At 49.3% G+C, this 18,710-nt stretch overlaps 1 protein-coding gene across 3 annotated transcripts in view; it reads right to left on the reverse strand.

Moving 5' to 3' along the window:
* Window positions 1-2,057: 2,057 nt before the first annotated feature.
* The window catches only part of dym (dymeclin), a 198,700-nt gene continuing 182,047 nt past the window's right edge, over window positions 2,058-18,710 (reverse strand). For 2 of the 3 annotated variants that reach the window (XM_031901402.1, XM_031901401.1), the window contains one exon: window positions 2,058-2,823. In XM_031901402.1, the coding sequence (XP_031757262.1) occupies window positions 2,674-2,823 (150 nt within the window). In that variant the 3' untranslated portion in view covers window positions 2,058-2,673. 3 annotated transcript variants of the gene reach the window in all.

The following is an 18,710-nucleotide window of genomic DNA, read 5'->3' on the forward strand; positions in this document are numbered from 1 at the left end:
TCCCCCATGTAACTGGCACCTACACCGCTCCTTCTGTCCCCCATGTAACCGGCACCTACACCGCTCCTTCTGTCCCCCATGTAACCGGCACCTACACCGCTCCATCTCATGTATGGGCTCATGTATGATGGGGAAGGCAGGGGCAAAGTGCAAAATATGGGGGTGATCCGACATTTTCTTTTCCTTCCTATTTGAATTGCCCAATGTCTCTGCTCCACCTCAGGGCACTGAGACCAGTTGCCCAGCAATGCATTTCGCAGCCAGACGCAGGACAGAAGTGCCCGGACACTATGGGGCGCTCTCTGGGATCAGCAGGTCCCACTGGGGGCAAATCCATGGGGCAGTAGATAAAAAGGCCCCAGTGTCGGGTAACCAAATGGTTTCATTATTGGCGCCACTGGCCCAGGTTGGCTCAGCTCCAGTAACCCATGGCAGCCAATCAGCAGTGAGCTGACACCAGAATACAAACATCTGATTGGTTCCTGTGAATAACGCAGATACGTTTTATTTCTCCTCAGAACAAGCCCCGCGGCACGGAAACCCTCTGTCACCCAATGACTTCCCACCAGGGAAACAATGGGATTTGGGGGGTGAATGTCGACTAATTGTAACCAAACCCGGGGCCCCGGCGCTAATACTGGGAGGGCTTGGGGCCCAATGGCGGCTAATGAGCAACACGGGGGGGATGGAATCATGTCCTTACAACATGTTGTGACAATGGGAACAAAGGATTCGCCGCGGTTTTTATGCGTTCGTGGGGCCGAGCGGATTTAATAACCGATAATTTGATCAAGATGAAAAACAGATTTTTTTTTATTCTTAATGTTTCTCAAATGCTGCGTTTTTGGAGGGAAAAACAACCCCCTTCCAGGCATCGATGCCCCGAACCATCTGTTCATTATCATGGGAACGGGGGGAAAGTGGGAACAGCGGAGCGGCTCCATGAGAAAAAGAATTTATATGGGAAGAGCCGGACCCGGTCCTGTAACCCATAGCAACCAGAGTAAGGTGTCTGCTCCCATTACTGTAAGTGCTACAGGCCAGTAAGTGTTAGAAACTGATTGGTTGAAACTTGGTTACAGTAATGTACCTCCCCCTGTGCTTATGGGTTCAGTAAGGGCCAACAATCCAGGGTCGGACTGGGCCCCCGGGCACTGGAAAAAACCCAGTGGGCCCCCCGGCACTGGAAAAAACCCAGTGGGCCCCCCGGCACTGGAAAAAACCCAGTGGGCCCCCCGGCACTGGAAAAAACCCAGTGGGCCCCCAGACCCGATCCCCGCAGGGTGCTCCCCCCCAAACCATCACTCTCCCCCCCCCCGACGCGTGGAAGTTAATTGACATGCTCCCCTGTAGGGGGAGCGAAGGCTACAGTGAAGGCCCATTGGGGGGGGGCCCCCGACCAACCATTGTTTCTTCCCTGAATGGGGGGTTTCTGCACAAAGGAATTAGTCTGAATGATGTGCAGGTTAGGGGAGGGGTTAGGGGGTCATTGCACGTGTCTGTGCCCGGCAGATAGGGGAGACAGGAGCCGTGTTGGGGGGCCATGGGCATTTTCTTGCCACCAGAAACCCTTTAATTTTTTCTAAGGCACTTTCAGTGACCATGGTGAACCATGGGACCCCCCCCAGCTCTGTACGTAACGTTATATTACTATATATACTGTGTGTGTAACATAGCGCTACACACGGGGCCGCTTGTGCTCTCACACCTTCTCCTAATCACCTACTAGTCTGCCAGTCAAACCACTGCCTAGTTGCTAGGGTACAAGGGACCTTGGCAACATAACAGTTTAAATTCCAAATGACATCAATAAAATAAAAACTAAGCAGAAATCAAAGATCCTGCTGTTGCCATGACAACCAAAAGAGATTTCCATGGCCAAATTCCATGTTATGGATGAGAAGATAAGGAGATAAATAAAGTATTTGCCCCCTTGGGCGCTTTTGTCATCCGGCTGAGTAACCAACAAGGTGGTACGGCAGAAAAACCCTCATTCCAAGCTCTCATTGGAGGATTCAGCATTCGGGGCAAAATGAGAGAACGTTAGGAACAGGAGCTTGCAATCGGATATCTTCACAGCTTTATTGAATCAAGTGAACCAAAGTATCAGCAATACCATCATCCTTTATCCTGTGAGACGTTGCCGTCTCTCCACCGCGCTAACCAATCAAAATTAATGGGCGGGATTTAAGCTGTGACCCTCCGGCAGTTGTGGAGCTGCAACTCCCTGCACCCTCTGGCCGTTGGCGGGACACTAGGAATTGGGTCGCAGGTACCACCTTAATGTCCCCGTTGCAGTTGGACAGACCCAAAGGCTGGTGGCACGTACCAAAAAGGAGGCGGGGGGGGTAAATACTAAAAATCCCTAGCAATTATTATACTGTTTAATAAAAATATAAGACATGAATAATATGCAATTTATACCTTGAAAAGGGACATTTACTTTCCAAGGAGCCCCCTCTGAACCCCGGGGGGGCATTAATAATAATAATAATAATAACAACCAAAAAAACGCAGAAAGTGGCCTCTGACGGAAGGCAGGATAGGCGCAGGGGCTTCTGGGAGATCCAGAGTCTCTGGGGGGGAGGTAACAGTGCTGAGCAATAGACGTCACTCCATGCGCTCAAGCGGTTCAGTCGGACACAGCGGAACCTCTTTGGGCCCAATTGCCTGTCAGCCAGAATCCATGGTGAAGAGCTGGATGTCCTGGGGGTTCCAGTAGAGCCCGACCCCCGAGTGATACACTAAGGACCACGCGTAGGGGATAAAGAACTCCTCCGGCTGCTCCTCTTCCACGTACTTGAACTTCAGCTCCGGGAATTTCTTAGGAGAAATAATAAAGACACGGTGAGATATTATCCCCGGGGGGCACAGCCAGCACCCAATTATTTTATACAGAAATCACGCAAAATTGTGCAATAAATAATGTGAAGTCTCACTGGTTCATCACAGTATTGGGGAGAAGGAATGAATCGGACCCCTCCGGGCCCCGGAACCGGATATTGTGGCCAGTTGTCCATTTCTGATTGGCAGCTTCTACCTCTTGGGGGGGGGAGCCCAGATAATCAGGGAAGAGAAAACTGCAGTCACCGGGGCAGAGAGTCAGAGCCAATCATGGCTGCGCTCACTAAGGGCCACAGCTTGTGTAATTGGACAGAAATTGGCCAATATGCTGTTATTTTGCTAAGAGGCACTTGGGGGCCAATTTTCCCAGCCAGACTATGTTCCATAATGGCGGAAGGATGGGACAGAGTGTTCCCTCGGCAGAACACAGAATGGCCAGACAAGGGAAGGGGGGCCCATTCCGCCCCAATGGTACAATTACTGGTTCATTTGTGCCCCCATCAGTCTTGGAGCTCAGACAGCCAATCACAAGCCGCAGAGTTTAATGCACCCACTGGAGAAAATATCCCAAATTACCCCTCATTACTGTGCCAGTACCACAGACCCAGTGCGCTGGGAAGGATCGGCCCCGGGGCCATTAATGCCTATAGTACTGAGACGGACTCACTCACTGGCTATATCTGTATATAACCCCCGGCCTTAGTTAGTAAGGAGAAGTAATTGCCGTGGCCCAGTACCTGCTGCTGCCATTGATAGGAAGGAGCGGATATGAGCTGCATTAATTAGGGGGCCAGACCCATAGCCATGTCCCACCCTAGTGAGCTCAGTGCTATATACAATACTATTAATTCTATCCAAGCTCAGGGCAGGAGAGAAATACTAGGCACCCATGGGTGCCATTAGGACGTCCCTCGCCCATGCATGGCTCTATGTGCTCTCTGATCCGTAGTTACTTCTATGTGCCCCAATGCTGCACCTACGGCTCCGGCACCCACCGCTGTCAGATCTCATCCGCTGGGAACCAATTAGGAGCTTGATGTGGTCTCCCAATGGGCCTCTGTAGGCCAGCAGTAAAGCCCAATCACTGACCTTGGGGCAAACAATCAGATCAAACCAATTTGCCCAGAACATGTAGGGGCCATGTTAGAGAACATCCATTTGGGTCCTCACCAAACAAGCAGATCTTTAGGTGTGCGGCCATCTGAAGTCCTGTTTGACACTGGGCATCCATTCTGGGGAGAGTGGCACGTAACTAACCAGGGTGCTTGTGGCTGGTCTCTGTCCATCTGGGGCCAATCCCAAAACCAGCAGAACAAATCTCTTGGGCAAGTGTCCGAGTGTCTGTGTTGGGCAGACAGACAAACCCCTATATAGGTGTATTATGTTGTACATTGGCCCAAGTAGCCTTGTGCTGTATCCTGAATGATAAAATGAACACCCCTAACAGCCAGTATCGGGGTCTCTCTCTGGCCCCTTGGCTTGGCTACTGGTTATTAACCCCTAACAGCCAGTATCGGGTCTCTCTCTGGCCCCTTGGCTTGGCTACTGGCTATTAACCCCTAACAGCCAGTATTGGAGTCTCTCTGTGGCCCCTTGGCTTGGCTACTGGTTATTAACCCCTAACAGCCAGTATCGGGGTCTCTCTCTGGCCCCTTGGCTTGGCTACTGGCTATTAACCCCTAACAGCCAGTATCGGAGTCTCTCTCTGGCCCCTTGGCTTGGCTACTGGTTATTAACCCCTAACAGCCAGTATCGGGGTCTCTCTCTGGCCCCTTGGCTTGGCTACTGGTTATTAACCCCTAACAGCCAGTATCGGGGTCTCTCTCTGGCCCCTTGGCTTGGCTACTGGTTATTAACCCCTAACAGCCAGTATCGGGGTTTCTCTCTGGCCCCTTGGCTTGGCTACTGGTTATTAACCCCTAACAGCCAGTATCGGGTCTCTCTCTGGCCCCTTGGCTTGGCTACTGGCTATTAACCCCTAACAGCCAGTATCGGAGTCTCTCTCTGGCCCCTTGGCTTGGCTACTGGTTATTAACCCCTAACAGCCAGTATCGGGGTCTCTCTCTGGCCCCTTGGCTTGGCTACTGGTTATTAACCCCTAACAGCCAGTATCGGGGTTTCTCTCTGGCCCCTTGGCTTGGCTACTGGTTATTAACCCCTAACAGCCAGTATCGGAGTCTCTCTGTGGCCCCTTGGCTTGGCTACTGGTTATTAACCACTAACAGCCAGTATCGGGGTCTCTCTCTGGCCACTTGGCTTGGCTACTGGCTATTAACCCCTAACAGCCAGTATCGGAGTCTCTCTGTGGCCCCTTGGCTTGGCTACTGGTTATTAACCCCTAACAGCCAGTATCGGGGTCTCTCTCTGGCCCCTTGGCTTGGCTACTGGTTATTAACCCCTAACAGCCAGTATTGGGGTCTCTCTCTGGCCCCTTGGCTTGGCTACTGGCTATTAACCCCTAACAGCCAGTATCGGAGTCTCTCTGTGGCCCCTTGGCTTGGCTACTGGTTATTAACCCCTAACAGCCAGTATCGGGGTCTCTCTCTGGCCCCTTGGCTTGGCTACTGGCTATTAACCAACATTTTATATAAGTTATGAAGGTCCCCGGGGATTTGCAAGCCAAGGAAATGCCACTTTCTGATATAATTGCAGTGGAAAGGGACAATATAAGCATCCTGGCAGCGCCCCATGAAGCTACCCACCATATTGAGCCGCAGCTCTGATCTCCGTGTCGGAGGGCTAAGAGGGTACAGGGAGCTACTGATGTGGGGGCTGCCGCAGCCAACGTGGGGGCTCAGCTCACTATAAAGGGAATGGGATTTCATTGCGGGCAGGCTGCGCCAATCCACTAATCCCAGGATCTCTAAGCGGTGCCTATAAAGCAAAGCGGCGCCAATGGATCCGTCAGGACACATGGAACCCGGGACCATTACTGATTCGGAGGTTGTTATTGCAAAAGCTGGAAAGTTAGGCAGAAGCAATAAAGGGTAACTATTCTGCATACAGAAAGAAAATGTAATTCTAAGCCCCTCTCCCATTTCTATTCATTGCACATTATCAATGGTTTTTAACCCGGTGCCAGCTCTGCGCGCCCAGGCATGGGAAGGATAAATAACTGACAGTTTGGGCCATTTCTGATATAAAACAGGTCGGTTCTGGTTTCAGGCAAAGTGTTCCGGCAACCCATGAGATGGCCGGGCTACTAGCACTGGGCGGTGGGCTTGGAGTCGCCCCTGGGTGACACCCCATACCATCATACGATACCGCCGGCGTTCATACGATGCCCCTTAGTCACAGAATACGGGAGTTGCCGGGTGTCGGCTCCTCGGGATACAGGCCGCACTGCTGTAACCACACGGGGCACATAATACACAAGCCCCTCTATTATTTATAAGGATGTGGCTAGGGCTAATAATAAACTGGCACGCTCTGCAACGTGATTACAACGAGGATGACAATGTTTGCAAAGCGCCCGGTGCCATTAATAATGAAGGGAAACCTTATCTGGTCGCTGCCCGGCCAGCTGCCTGCTGTTCCTGCTGGAACGACTCCTTCTCACCTCTTCCTTTCCCACTGGGTACCAACCGCTCCTGTTTGCTTTCTCTGCCTTTGCTTGGAACATATGGGAACCTCTACTCTACCTCTATGGTACTGCTCCCCTAAACTGTAGGCCCCCCTATTGGCACGGCCATGTTCCCATCTGTACGGGTGGAGTTCCCCTTTAATCAGTGCCTGACCCTGGTACCACAGTGACTCACATTCTGTTGTGCAACAAGAACCCTATAAACAGAACATACCCCCCGGGCATTACAGGCTGCACCCCCCCCATGGCATTGGGCACCCACTCGCCCCCTCACTGGGGGGTTATTGGGCAGGAAACCACATGGGGGTCAGGGGGCTGTTTTCCCCTTAAGTCTCTGAGCTCCAGTCATTACAAACTGCCAGTTACTGTCGGTCAGAAGCCGCTAGGGAGGGCGGGGGCTGGAATCCCAGCATTTAGTCACGTCTATCAGTCCCGAACACCGAGACAAAATAAAAGAAACGGCCCCCCCCGGGGCAGAACATTGCGTGAGCGAGAAGCAAAAGTGGTTTAGGGAGAGGCACAGAAATGAGACAGTCATAATACCTCTCTGACTGTCTACTCCCCCAATAACATGTCTATCTCTGCGCCACAGGAACCGACGCACAGCGAGAGCCGAGAGTGACACAGAGCCAGCCCCGACCCGCTCACTGCCCCCCGACCCGCTCACTGCCCCCCGACCCGCTCACTTCCCCCCACCCGCTCACTGCCCCCCGACCCGCTCACTGCCCCCCGACCCGCTCACTGCCCCCCGACCCGCTCACTGCCCCCCGACCCGCTCACTGTCCCCCGACCCGCTCACTGTCCCCCGACCCGCTCACTGCACCCCCGACCCGCTCACTGCACCCCCATAGCTGCGCTTTATAGGGGGACACCGGTCTGTATCTGGGATCTGATCTGCACCCCCATAGCTGGGCTTTATAGGGGGACACCGGTCTGTATCTGATCTGCACCCCCATAGCTGGGCTTTATAGGGGGACCCCGGTCTGTATCTGATCTGCACCCCCATAGCTGGGCTTTATAGGGGGACACCGGTCTGTATCTGATCTGCACCCCCATAGCTGGGCTTTATAGGGGGACACCGGACTGTATCTGGGATCTGATCTGCACCCCCATAGCTGGGCTTTATAGGGGGACACCGGTCTGTATCTGATCTGCACCCCCATAGCTGCGCTTTATAGGACGACAAGGACAATGTGGCAGTCAGAGTGGGGCAGTTAATATACTGGGCTCCGGGCACTCAGTTTTGCCCACCAGTAGCTGCCCCCTGCCCCCCCAGTTACGCTGAACAGACACCACATCCCGTGCACTCCATGTGCCCTCGCTACACTGTGATTGGCTGCTCACAAGTCTAGAACTGGAGGCTGCTGTTCCGAGCTCTGAGATGAACATCTGGAATGCTGGCAGGGGGGCTCCCAAGTTAAGTGTGTAACAGTATGGGGGGGGCACGGCTGGCTGGGGAGCAGGAAGCCTGGATCCCAATCAGTGTCAGCGCTGCCAACATTCACTCATGTACATTCCCTATGGGCCAAGCTACATGGGAGGCTCTTATGGCCCGAGGAAAGTCAAAAAGAGAGTGAATAAAGTGCCTCCTATTGTAAAATATAAGGATATTACAAGTCACCAAGAAGTTCCGTGATTATATTAAGGTACGAGGCAGACAGCTGGGAAATACAGCTTTATAAGTAAAGTACCCCCTGTTGTAACATATTAGGATATTAGAAGCCACCTTGGAGCAGGTGCCCCAGGCATGAATAACAACAACACAGCGGGCGATGGGGGGCAAGGAGTTGTACCCCTAGTTCCAACCCTATTTCCATACTTTGCTTTTATTATAAGGAAACTAAATAGGACCTAACAGCTACTTTAACGTGGGGTAGATTAGACATGGGGGGGGGTTAGACATGTATATGATGCCAGAGCTCTGGGCTATGGGTGGCACTGGGGGGCATGACATGTATATGATGCCAGAGCTCTAGGCTATGGGTGGCACTGGGGGGCATGACATGTATATGATGCCAGAGCTCTGGGCTATGGGTGACACTGGGGGGTTAGACATGTATATGATGCCAGAGCTCTGGGCTATGGGTGGCACTGGGGGGTTAGACATGTATATGATGCCAGAGCTCTGGGCTATGGGTGGCACTGGGGGGGCATGACATGTATATGATGCCAGAGCTCTAGGCTATGGGTGGCACTGGGGGGGCATGACATGTATATGATGCCAGAGCTCTGGGCTATGGGTGGCACTGGGGGGGGCATGACATGTATATAATGCCAGAGCTCTGGGCTATGGGTGGCACTGGGGGGTTAGACATGTATATGATGCCAGAGCTCTGGGCTATGGGTGGCACTGGGGGGGCATGACATGTATATGATGCCAGAGCTATAGGCTATGGGTGGCACTGGGGGGGCATGACATGTATATGATGCCAGAGCTCTGGGTGGCACTGGGGGGGGCATGACATGTATATAATGCCAGAGCTCTGGGCTATGGGTGGCACTGGGGGGTTAGACATATATACGATGCCAGGGGTCTGGGCTATGGGTGGCACTGGGGGGCATGACATGTATATGATGCCAGAGCTCTGGGCTATGGGTGGCACTGGGGGGGGCATGACATGTATATAATGCCAGAGCTCTGGGCTATGGGCGGCACTGGGGGGATTAGACATATATACGATGCCAGGGGTCTGGGCTATGGGTGGCACTGGGGGGCATGACATGTATATGATGCAAGAGCTCTGGGCTATGGGTGGCACTGGGGGGGTTAGACATATATACGATGCCAGGGGTCTGGGCTATGGGTGGCACTGGGGGGCATGACATGTATATGATGCCAGAGCTCTGGGCTATGGGTGGCACTGGGGGGGCATGACATGTATATGATGCCAGAGCTCTGGGCTATGGGTGGCACTGGGGGGGCATGACATGTATATGATGCCAGAGCTCTGGGCTATGGGTGGCATGACATGTATATGATGCCAGAGCTCTGGGCTATGGGTGGCATGACATGTATATGATGCCAGAGCTCTGGGCTATGGGTGGCACTGGGGGGGCATGACATATATACGATGCCAGGGGTCTGGGCTATGGGTGGCACTGGGGGGCATGACATGTATATGATGCCAGAGCTCTGGGCTATGGGTGGCATGACATGTATATGATGCCAGAGCTCTGGGCTATGGGTGGCAGTGGCATTTAGGGGGGCAGATATATGTCTGTGCTTAGCTACACTGCTGGGAAGGGAGGCCTGGCTGCTATTAGTTCTATACAGTTCTATACGCCCCGAGACAGCTCCTTCCCTGGGCCAGAGAGACAGAGCGAGAGGGATGAGACACAAGCCTCCCCACCAACGCGCCGCTCATTTAACTGAGCAATTGGATCCAGGTCACTGGGTGAGTCGGGTTTGCTCAGTTCTGCAGTATTTATGAGACGCTGCCATATGGCTACATTCATGGAATTGTCGCTTTAAGAGCTGAGTGCCACTAGAGCCCCGCGGAGCCACCAAGTCTCCATGCTGCTTGGGTCTGTCACCGAGATCATCTGACCCCCCTGTCATATGTGAGTGCTGTCTCCCCTATGTACCCAATGGCACGCACTGTCTGGGGCAGCACTTATACACAGAGGGACTGTTACATCTCCCTGTAGGGGAACCCTGTGCTGCTGTTCCTGCTGAATTGTGCTTAGTACAGGGGAATCCCTATACTGCCATAGTTTTATGGTATCTCTCTGTACAGGCTATGAGCAAACTTAGGGGGCTGTTCCTGCTGAATTGTGCTTAGTACAGGGGAATCCCTATGTGCCATAGTTCTATGGTATCTCTCTGTACAGGCTATGAGCAAACAGGGGGCTGTTCCTGCTGAATTGTGCTTAGTACAGTGGAATCCCTATGCTGCCATAGTTTTATGGTATCTCTCTGTACAGGCTATGGGCAAACTTAGGGGGCTGTTCCTGCTGAATTGTGCTTAGTACAGGGGAATCCCTATACTGCCATAGTTTTATGGTATCTCTCTGTACAGGCTATGAGCAAACTTAGGGGGCTGTTCCTGCTGAATTGTGCTTAGTACAGGGGAATCCCTATGTGCCATAGTTCTATGGTATCTCTCTGTACAGGCTATGAGCAAACAGGGGGCTGTTCCTGCTGAATTGTGCTTAGTACAGTGGAATCCCTATGCTGCCATAGTTTTATGGTATCTCTCTGTACAGGCTATGGGCAAACTTAGGGGGCTGTTCCTGCTGAATTGTGCTTAGTACAGGGGAATCCCTATGTGTTAAACAGTATGTCTCTGTACAGGCCAAAAGTAGCTGCAATATAGGTTTATGAAAAAATGTTTTTCCCCCCAAAGTTCAAGGGCCCAATGATGTTGCTGTGGGGCCCAATAAGCAGTCATTCCCCTGCTGGAAAGTTCATGTAGGAGCCGCTCATATAATTCAGTAAATAGATCCCAATACAAACAGCTGATGTGACTCTATAATAACCAGTCATTCCCCTGCTGGAAAGTTCATGTAGGATCCGCTCATATCATTCAGTAAATAGATCCCAATACAAACAGCTGATGTGACTCTATAATAACCAGTCATTCCCCTGCTGGAAAGTTCATGTAGGAGCCGCTCATATCATTCAGTAAATAGATCCCAATACAAACAGCTGATGTGACTCTATAATAACCAGTCATTCCCCTGCTGGAAAGTTCATGTAGGAGCCGCTCATATCATTCAGTAAATAGATCCCAATACAAACAGCTGATGTGACTCTATAATAACCAGTCATTCCCCTGCTGGAAAGTTCATGTAGGAGCCGCTCATATCATTCAGTAAATAGATCCCAATACAAACAGCTGATGTGACTCTATAATAACCAGTCATTCCCCTGCTGGAAAGTTCATGTAGGAGCCGCTCATATCAGTCAGTAAATAGATCCCAATACAAACAGCTGATGTGATTCTATAATAAGCAGTCATTCCCCTGCTGGAAAGTTCATGTAGGAGCCGCTCATATCAGTCAGTAAATAGATCCCAATACAAACAGCCGATGTGACTCTATAATAACCAGTCATTCCCCTGCTGGAAAGTTCATGTAGGAGCCGCTCATATCAGTCAGTAAATAGATCCCAATACAAACAGCTGATGTGACTCTACAATAAGCAGTCATTCCCCTGCTGGAAAGTTCATGTAGGAGCCGCTCATATCATTCAGTAAATAGATCCCAATACAAACAGCTGATGTGACTCTATAATAACCAGTCATTCCCCTGCTGGAAAGTTCATGTAGGAGCCGCTCATATCAGTCAGTAAATAGATCCCAATACAAACAGCTGATGTGACTCTATAATAACCAATCATTCCCCTGCTGGAAAGTTCATGTAGGAGCCGCTCATATCATTCAGTAAATAGATCCCAATACAAACAGCTGATGTGACTCTATAATAACCAGTCATTCCCCTGCTGGAAAGTTCATGTAGGAGCCGCTCATATCAGTCAGTAAATAGATCCCAATACAAACAGCTGATGTGACTCTATAATAACCAGTCATTCCCCTGCTGGAAAGTTCATGTAGGAGCCGCTCATATAATTCAGTAAATAGATCCCAATACAAACAGCTGATGTGACTCTATAATAACCAGTCATTCCCCTGCTGGAAAGTTCATGTAGGAGCCGCTCATATCATTCAGTAAATAGATCCCAATACAAACAGCTGATGTGACTCTATAATAACCAGTCATTCCCCTGCTGGAAAGTTCATGTAGGAGCCGCTCATATCAGTCAGTAAATAGATCCCAATACAAACAGCTGATGTGACTCTATAATAACCAGTCATTCCCCTGCTGGAAAGTTCATGTAGGAGCCGCTCATATCATTCAGTAAATAGATCCCAATACAAACAGCTGATGTGACTCTATAATAACCAGTCATTCCCCTGCTGGAAAGTTCATGTAGGAGCCGCTCATATCATTCAGTAAATAGATCCCAATACAAACAGCTGATGTGACTCTATAATAACCAGTCATTCCCCTGCTGGAAAGTTCATGTAGGAGCCGTTCATATCATTCAGTAAATAGATCCCAATACAAACAGCTGATGTGACTCTATAATAACCAGTCATTCCCCTGCTGGAAAGTTCATGTAGGAGCCGCTCATATCATTCAGTAAATAGATCCCAATACAAACAGCTGATGTGACTCTATAATAACCAGTCATTCCCCTGCTGGAAAGTTCATGTAGGAGCCGCTCATATCATTCAGTAAATAGATCCCAATACAAACAGCTGATGTGACTCTATAATAAGCAGTTCATATAAAGAGTTAAAAGGAATAATTAATGAGCTAATAATTCAGCTCACTGGGGGCAGTGGAATTTACTATTACACAAGCTATTATGTAACTTTTTCAGGCAAGTTACGTAAATTGCGTAAGTAACTTTATAGGCAACTTTCAGCGGCCTGGCACAACAATCCCCCTGTCTCCCATGAGCCCCCAAGATTCTTATAATGACCTGCAATACATTCGGACAGGTCCCTAATAAACTCATGCCCTACTCTCTTTCCTACTCTCAATGTTACATTTTGCTAAACTACAATTCTCAGCATCCATATTACACCCCTACAGAAAGCAGCTATGGCTATAGCACTGCATGGGCTAAGCTTCCCACAGCAACCAATGGATTTCCTAACACACATAGAACTGGCACTGTATTTATCCTGCTGTGGGTTCTGGGGTATTATACATGGAACTGGCACTGTATTTATCCTGCTGTGGGTTCTGGGGTATTATACATGGAATTGGCACTGTATTTATCCTGCTGTGGGTTCTGGGGTATTATACATGGAATTGGCACTGTATTTATCCTGCTGTGGGTTCTGGGGTATTATACATGGAACTGGCACTGTATTTATCCTGCTGTGGGTTCTGGGGTATTATACATGGAATTGGCACTGTATTTATCCTGCTGTGGGTTCTGGGGTATTATACATGGAATTGGCACTGTATTTATCCCGCTGTGGGTTCTGGGGTATTATACATGGAATTGGCACTATATTTATCCTGCTGTGGGTTCTGGGTATTATACATGGAATTGGCACTGTATTTATCCTGCTGTGGGTTCTGGGGTATTATACATGGAATTGGCACTGTATTTATCCTGCTGTGGGTTCTGGGGTATTATACATGGAATTGGCACTGTATTTATCCTGCTGTGGGTTCTGGGTATTATACATGGAATTGGCACTGTATTTATCCTGCTGTGGGTTCTGGGTATTATACATGGAATTGGCACTGTATTTATCCTGCTGTGGGTTCTGGGTATTATACATGGAATTGGCACTGTATTTATCCTGCTGTGGGTTCTGGGGTATTATACATGGAATTGGCACTGTATTTATCCTGCTGTGGGTTCTGGGGTATTATACATGGAATTGGCACTGTATTTATCCTGCTGTGGGTTCTGGGGTATTATACATGGAATTGGCACTGAATTTATCCTGCTGTGGGTTCTGGGGTATTATACATGGAATTGGCCCTGTATTTATCCTGCTGTGGGTTCTGGGGTATTATACATGGAATTGGCACTGTATTTATCCTGCTGTGGGTTCTGGGGTATTATACATGGAATTGGCACTGAATTTATCCTGCTGTGGGTTCTGGGGTATTATACATGGAATTGGCACTGTATTTATCCTGCTGTGGGTTCTGGGGTATTATACATGGAATTGGCACTGAATTTATCCTGCTGTGGGTTCTGGGGTATTATACATGGAATTGGCACTGTATTTATCCTGCTGTGGGTTCTGGGGTATTATACATGGAATTGGCACTGTATTTATCCCGCTGTGGGTTCTGGGGTATTATACATGGAATTGGCACTGTATTTATCCTGCTGTGGGTTCTGGGGTATTATACATGGAATTGGCACTGTATTTATCCTGCTGTGGGTTCTGGGGTATTATACATGGAATTGGCACTGTATTTATCCTGCTGTGGGTTCTGGGTATTATACATGGAATTGGCACTGTATTTATCCTGCTGTGGGTTCTGGGTATTATACATGGAATTGGCACTGTATTTATCCTGCTGTGGGTTCTGGGTATTATACATGGAATTGGCACTGTATTTATCCTGCTGTGGGTTCTGGGTATTATACATGGAATTGGCACTGTATTTATCCTGCTGTGGGTTCTGGGTATTATACATGGAATTGGCACTGTATTTATCCTGCTGTGGGTTCTGGGTATTATACATGGAATTGGCACTGTATTTATCCTGCTGTGGGTTCTGGGTATTATACATGGAATTGGCACTGTATTTATCCTGCTGTGGGTTCTGGGTATTATACATGGAATTGGCACTGTATTTATCCTGCTGTGGGTTCTGGGGTATTATACATGGAATTGGCACTGTATTTATCCTGCTGTGGGTTCTGGGGTATTATACATGGAATTGGCACTGTATTTATCCTGCTGTGGGTTCTGGGTATTATACATGGAATTGGCACTGTATTTATCCTGCTGTGGGTTCTGGTATTATACACATGGAATTGGCACTGTATTTATCCTGCTGTGGGTTCTGGGTATTTACATGGAATTGCACTGTATTTATCCCGCTGTGGGTTCTGGGTATTATACATGGAATTGGCACTGTATTTATCCTGCTGGTGGGTTCTGGTATTATACATGGAATTGGCACTGTATTTATCCTGCTGTGGGTTCTGGGTATTATACATGGAATTGGCACTGTATTTATCCTGCTGTGGGTTCTGGGGTATTATACATGGAATTGGCACTGTATTTATCCTGCTGTGGGTTCTGGGGTATTATACATGGAATTGGCACTGTATTTATCCCGCTGTGGGTTCTGGGGTATTATACATGGAATTGGCACTGTATTTATCCTGCTGTGGGTTCTGGGTATTATACATGGAATTGGCCCTGGGAAACTATGAAGAAAATTCTTTAAACAATGTGGCTATCCTCCCCAAACACAGAAATCACCCGTTACCTATGTGGGGGGTTGGCGGTTGCACAGAATGGACATTAAGCCCTCGCTCAGTATTAAACAGATGCAGCATCACAACAGGAATTCTGCGCGGCCCTTCCGACGTGTTGCGGATGGAAATAGAGTAGGAAAACGAAGAGTTGAATTGCACACAATGTGCTGGAAAGGGAGAGGACTCGTAGTTACGTGTATTTATGTTGGGTGCATCTCAACTCTTTGCCAGACTTGTAAATATATAAAAAAAAGAGAAAATAACAATTGCATAAAAGCAGAGACAGACTTTGTGTCACCAAACGTTAACTGTGTGATCAGAGCAGCCTAGGAAGCGGGCCCTTATCTGTCTCGGCTCAGGACATGCTGACTAATACCCCCTATTCAGGCTCCAGACCTCTGGCTCCAGGATCTCTAAGCCCTGGGAAGTGTGCGTGATAAGTTCCAAGCTCCCATTCACTCCTGCCCGGCACACATAGCACTTCTGCTTGTTAACACAGATAGCCCTGATAACCCACACACCCTCATTCAGCCCCCCCCCCCCCCCCCCCCCGCCACTGTCAGCACTCAGCAAACTGCCATCTGGCAAGAAAAGCAGAGCGGGGGCCATTCACAGGCCACTGGCCTCCCTAACAGACTCCTCCAGTACATAAGGGGTTAATGGCATAACTATCAGCAAAGGAACGAGTGGCCCTTCTCTGTTGGAACAGACTCCATCTTGTATTGGGCTGTGTGTCAGCAGAACATCCTTATATACAGCAATACCTACATTCGCTACATGTAATCCCAGCCTTTATCTTTCTATATTATTAACATTTATTTATAAAGTGCCAACATATCCCGCAGCGCTGTACAATAAGTGGGTTTCATACATTGGGCATACAGAGTAACATATAAAGCAATCAGTAACCGATACAGGAGGGGAAGAGAGCCCTGCCCAAAAGAGCTTACACTCTACAAGGAGTAACATATAAAGCAATCAGTAACCGATACAAGAGGTGAAGAGAGCCCTGCCCAAAAGAGCTTACACTCTACAAGGAGTAACATATAAAGCAATCAGTAACCGATACAAGAGGTGAAGAGAGCCCTGCCCAAAAGAGCTTACAATCTATATTCCTATAACCTGAATATTGGCTGTTCACTGACTGGATGAGCCAATAAAGAAAAGGCACAGATCCATACCCCCCATTGTAAGCAGCAGTCCTGCCCTGCTTTATGGCTGAGATTCTAGCTATCTGTATAACAGAGCATTCTGTCACAGTGGCACAGATCCTATCTGATCCCCCCATTGTAAGCAGCAGTCCTGCCCTGCTTTATGGCTGAGATTCTAGCTATCTGTATAACAGAGCATTCTGTCACAGTGGCACAGATCCTATCTGATCCCCCCCATTGTAAGCAGCAGTCCTGCCCTGCTTTATGGCTGAGATTCTAGCTATCTGTATAACAGAGCATTCTGTCACAGTGGCACAGACCCTATCTGATCCCCCCCATTGTAAGCAGCAGTCCTGTCCTGCTTTATGGCTGAGATTCTAGCTATCTGTATAACAGAGCATTCTGTCACAGTGGCACAGATCCTATCTGATCCCCCCCTCCCATTGTAAGCAGCAGTCCTGCCCTGCTTTATGGCTGAGATTCTAGCTATCTGTATAACAGAGCATTCTGTCACAGTGGCACAGATCCTATCTGATCCCCCCCATATTAAGCAGCAGTCCTGCCCTGCTTTATGGCTGAGATTCTAGCTATCTGTATAACAGAGCATTCTGTCACAGTGGCACAGATCCTATCTGATCCCCCCCATTGTAAGCAGCAGTCCTGCCCTGCTTTATGGCTGAGATTCTAGCTATCTGTATAACAGAGCATTCTGTCACAGTGGCACAGATCCTATCTGATCCCCCCATTGTAAGCAGCAGTCCTGCCCTGCTTTATGGCTGAGATTCTAGCTATCTGTATAACAGCGCATTCTGTCACATTCTGTCCTGCTTCATGGCTGAAAAAAGAAAAGAAATTTCAGATATAGTGGGTTTGAACTGCGCACAGTCTTGTGCTGAAGAGAAATAATTGGAACGAGTGAGGTCGATAATGAAGGCCGATTGCATGAAAACAGACAAAGGCAGAGGGCTCTCTTTCAGAAGGAAAACTAATGGCAAGATCATATCCATTTAAGAAATGACTGTTGCATTGTGGGAGTTGCAGGGCGAGCGGATGAATCTCTGCTGCAGAAGTTTTCTAGTAAATATTATTTTCTGGGTCTGACTTCCTGGTAATCATTTCTCATTCCACTCGAAAGGACCCGAATAACCTTTACGGCTGCAGAACTGACAATAAGTTGTTATGTCTCCCGGCTCCCAGAGGCAATGGCAGCGCTGATGGAGACAGACATTCTGGCTTGTGTAGGGCTACGGCGCTACTCTGCCCGCGCAGGGGCCTTGGCTGCCCGTGCCTAACAGCACTAAGTACAGACCCATTACTGGCTGATAAGCTTGGCGCACTGCATGCTGGGAGCTGAAGGAGATTAGTACCGCGCCGGCCCAGGATGATGGAAAATACAAGTGCCATCCCCTGCTTCCAGCCTTGCCCGGGGCTGCCAGCTTTACATAGTCAGCCTTTGGTGGGTACAGGGCAGGGGCACAGCGAGGGGCTCATCCGCTCTGGGCATTAGGGGGAAAGCGTGACAGGAGTTAAAGGGGATACTAAACTTTATGCTCACTTTCACACCTATTCTAAGCAGATTTTTATTTAGTCTATTTATTGTGCATGAATAATTTTTAATTAGTAGCATTATTGTTCTGCCTTAGAGCTGTAATTCTGATGCCACCCTGGGCACCTTACCTCTGACTGTCACCCTGGGCACCTTACCTCTGACTGTCAGCCTGGGCACCTTACCTCTGACTGACTGCCACCCTGGGCACCTTACCTCTGACTGACTGCTACCCTGGGTACCTTGCCTCTGACTGTCAGCCTGGGCACCTTACCTCTGACTGTCAGCCTGGGCACCTTACCTCTGACTGTCAGCCTGGGCACCTTACCTCTGACTGTCACCCTGGGCACCTTAACTCTGACTGTCACCCTGGGCACCTTACCTCTGACTGTCAGCCTGGGCACCTTACCTCTGACTGTCACCCTGGGCACCTTAACTCTGACTGTCAGCCTGGGCACCTTACCTCTGACTGTCACCCTGGGCACCTTAACTCTGCCTGTCACCCTGGGCACCTTACCTCTGACTGTCACCCTGGGCACCTTACCTCTGACTGTCACCCTGGGCACCTTACCTCTGACTGTCAGCCTGGGCACCTTACCTCTGACTGTC

This window comes from Xenopus tropicalis, chromosome 1, assembly GCF_000004195.4.
Source record: "Xenopus tropicalis strain Nigerian chromosome 1, UCB_Xtro_10.0, whole genome shotgun sequence".
Lineage (NCBI taxonomy): Eukaryota > Metazoa > Chordata > Amphibia > Anura > Pipidae > Xenopus > Xenopus tropicalis.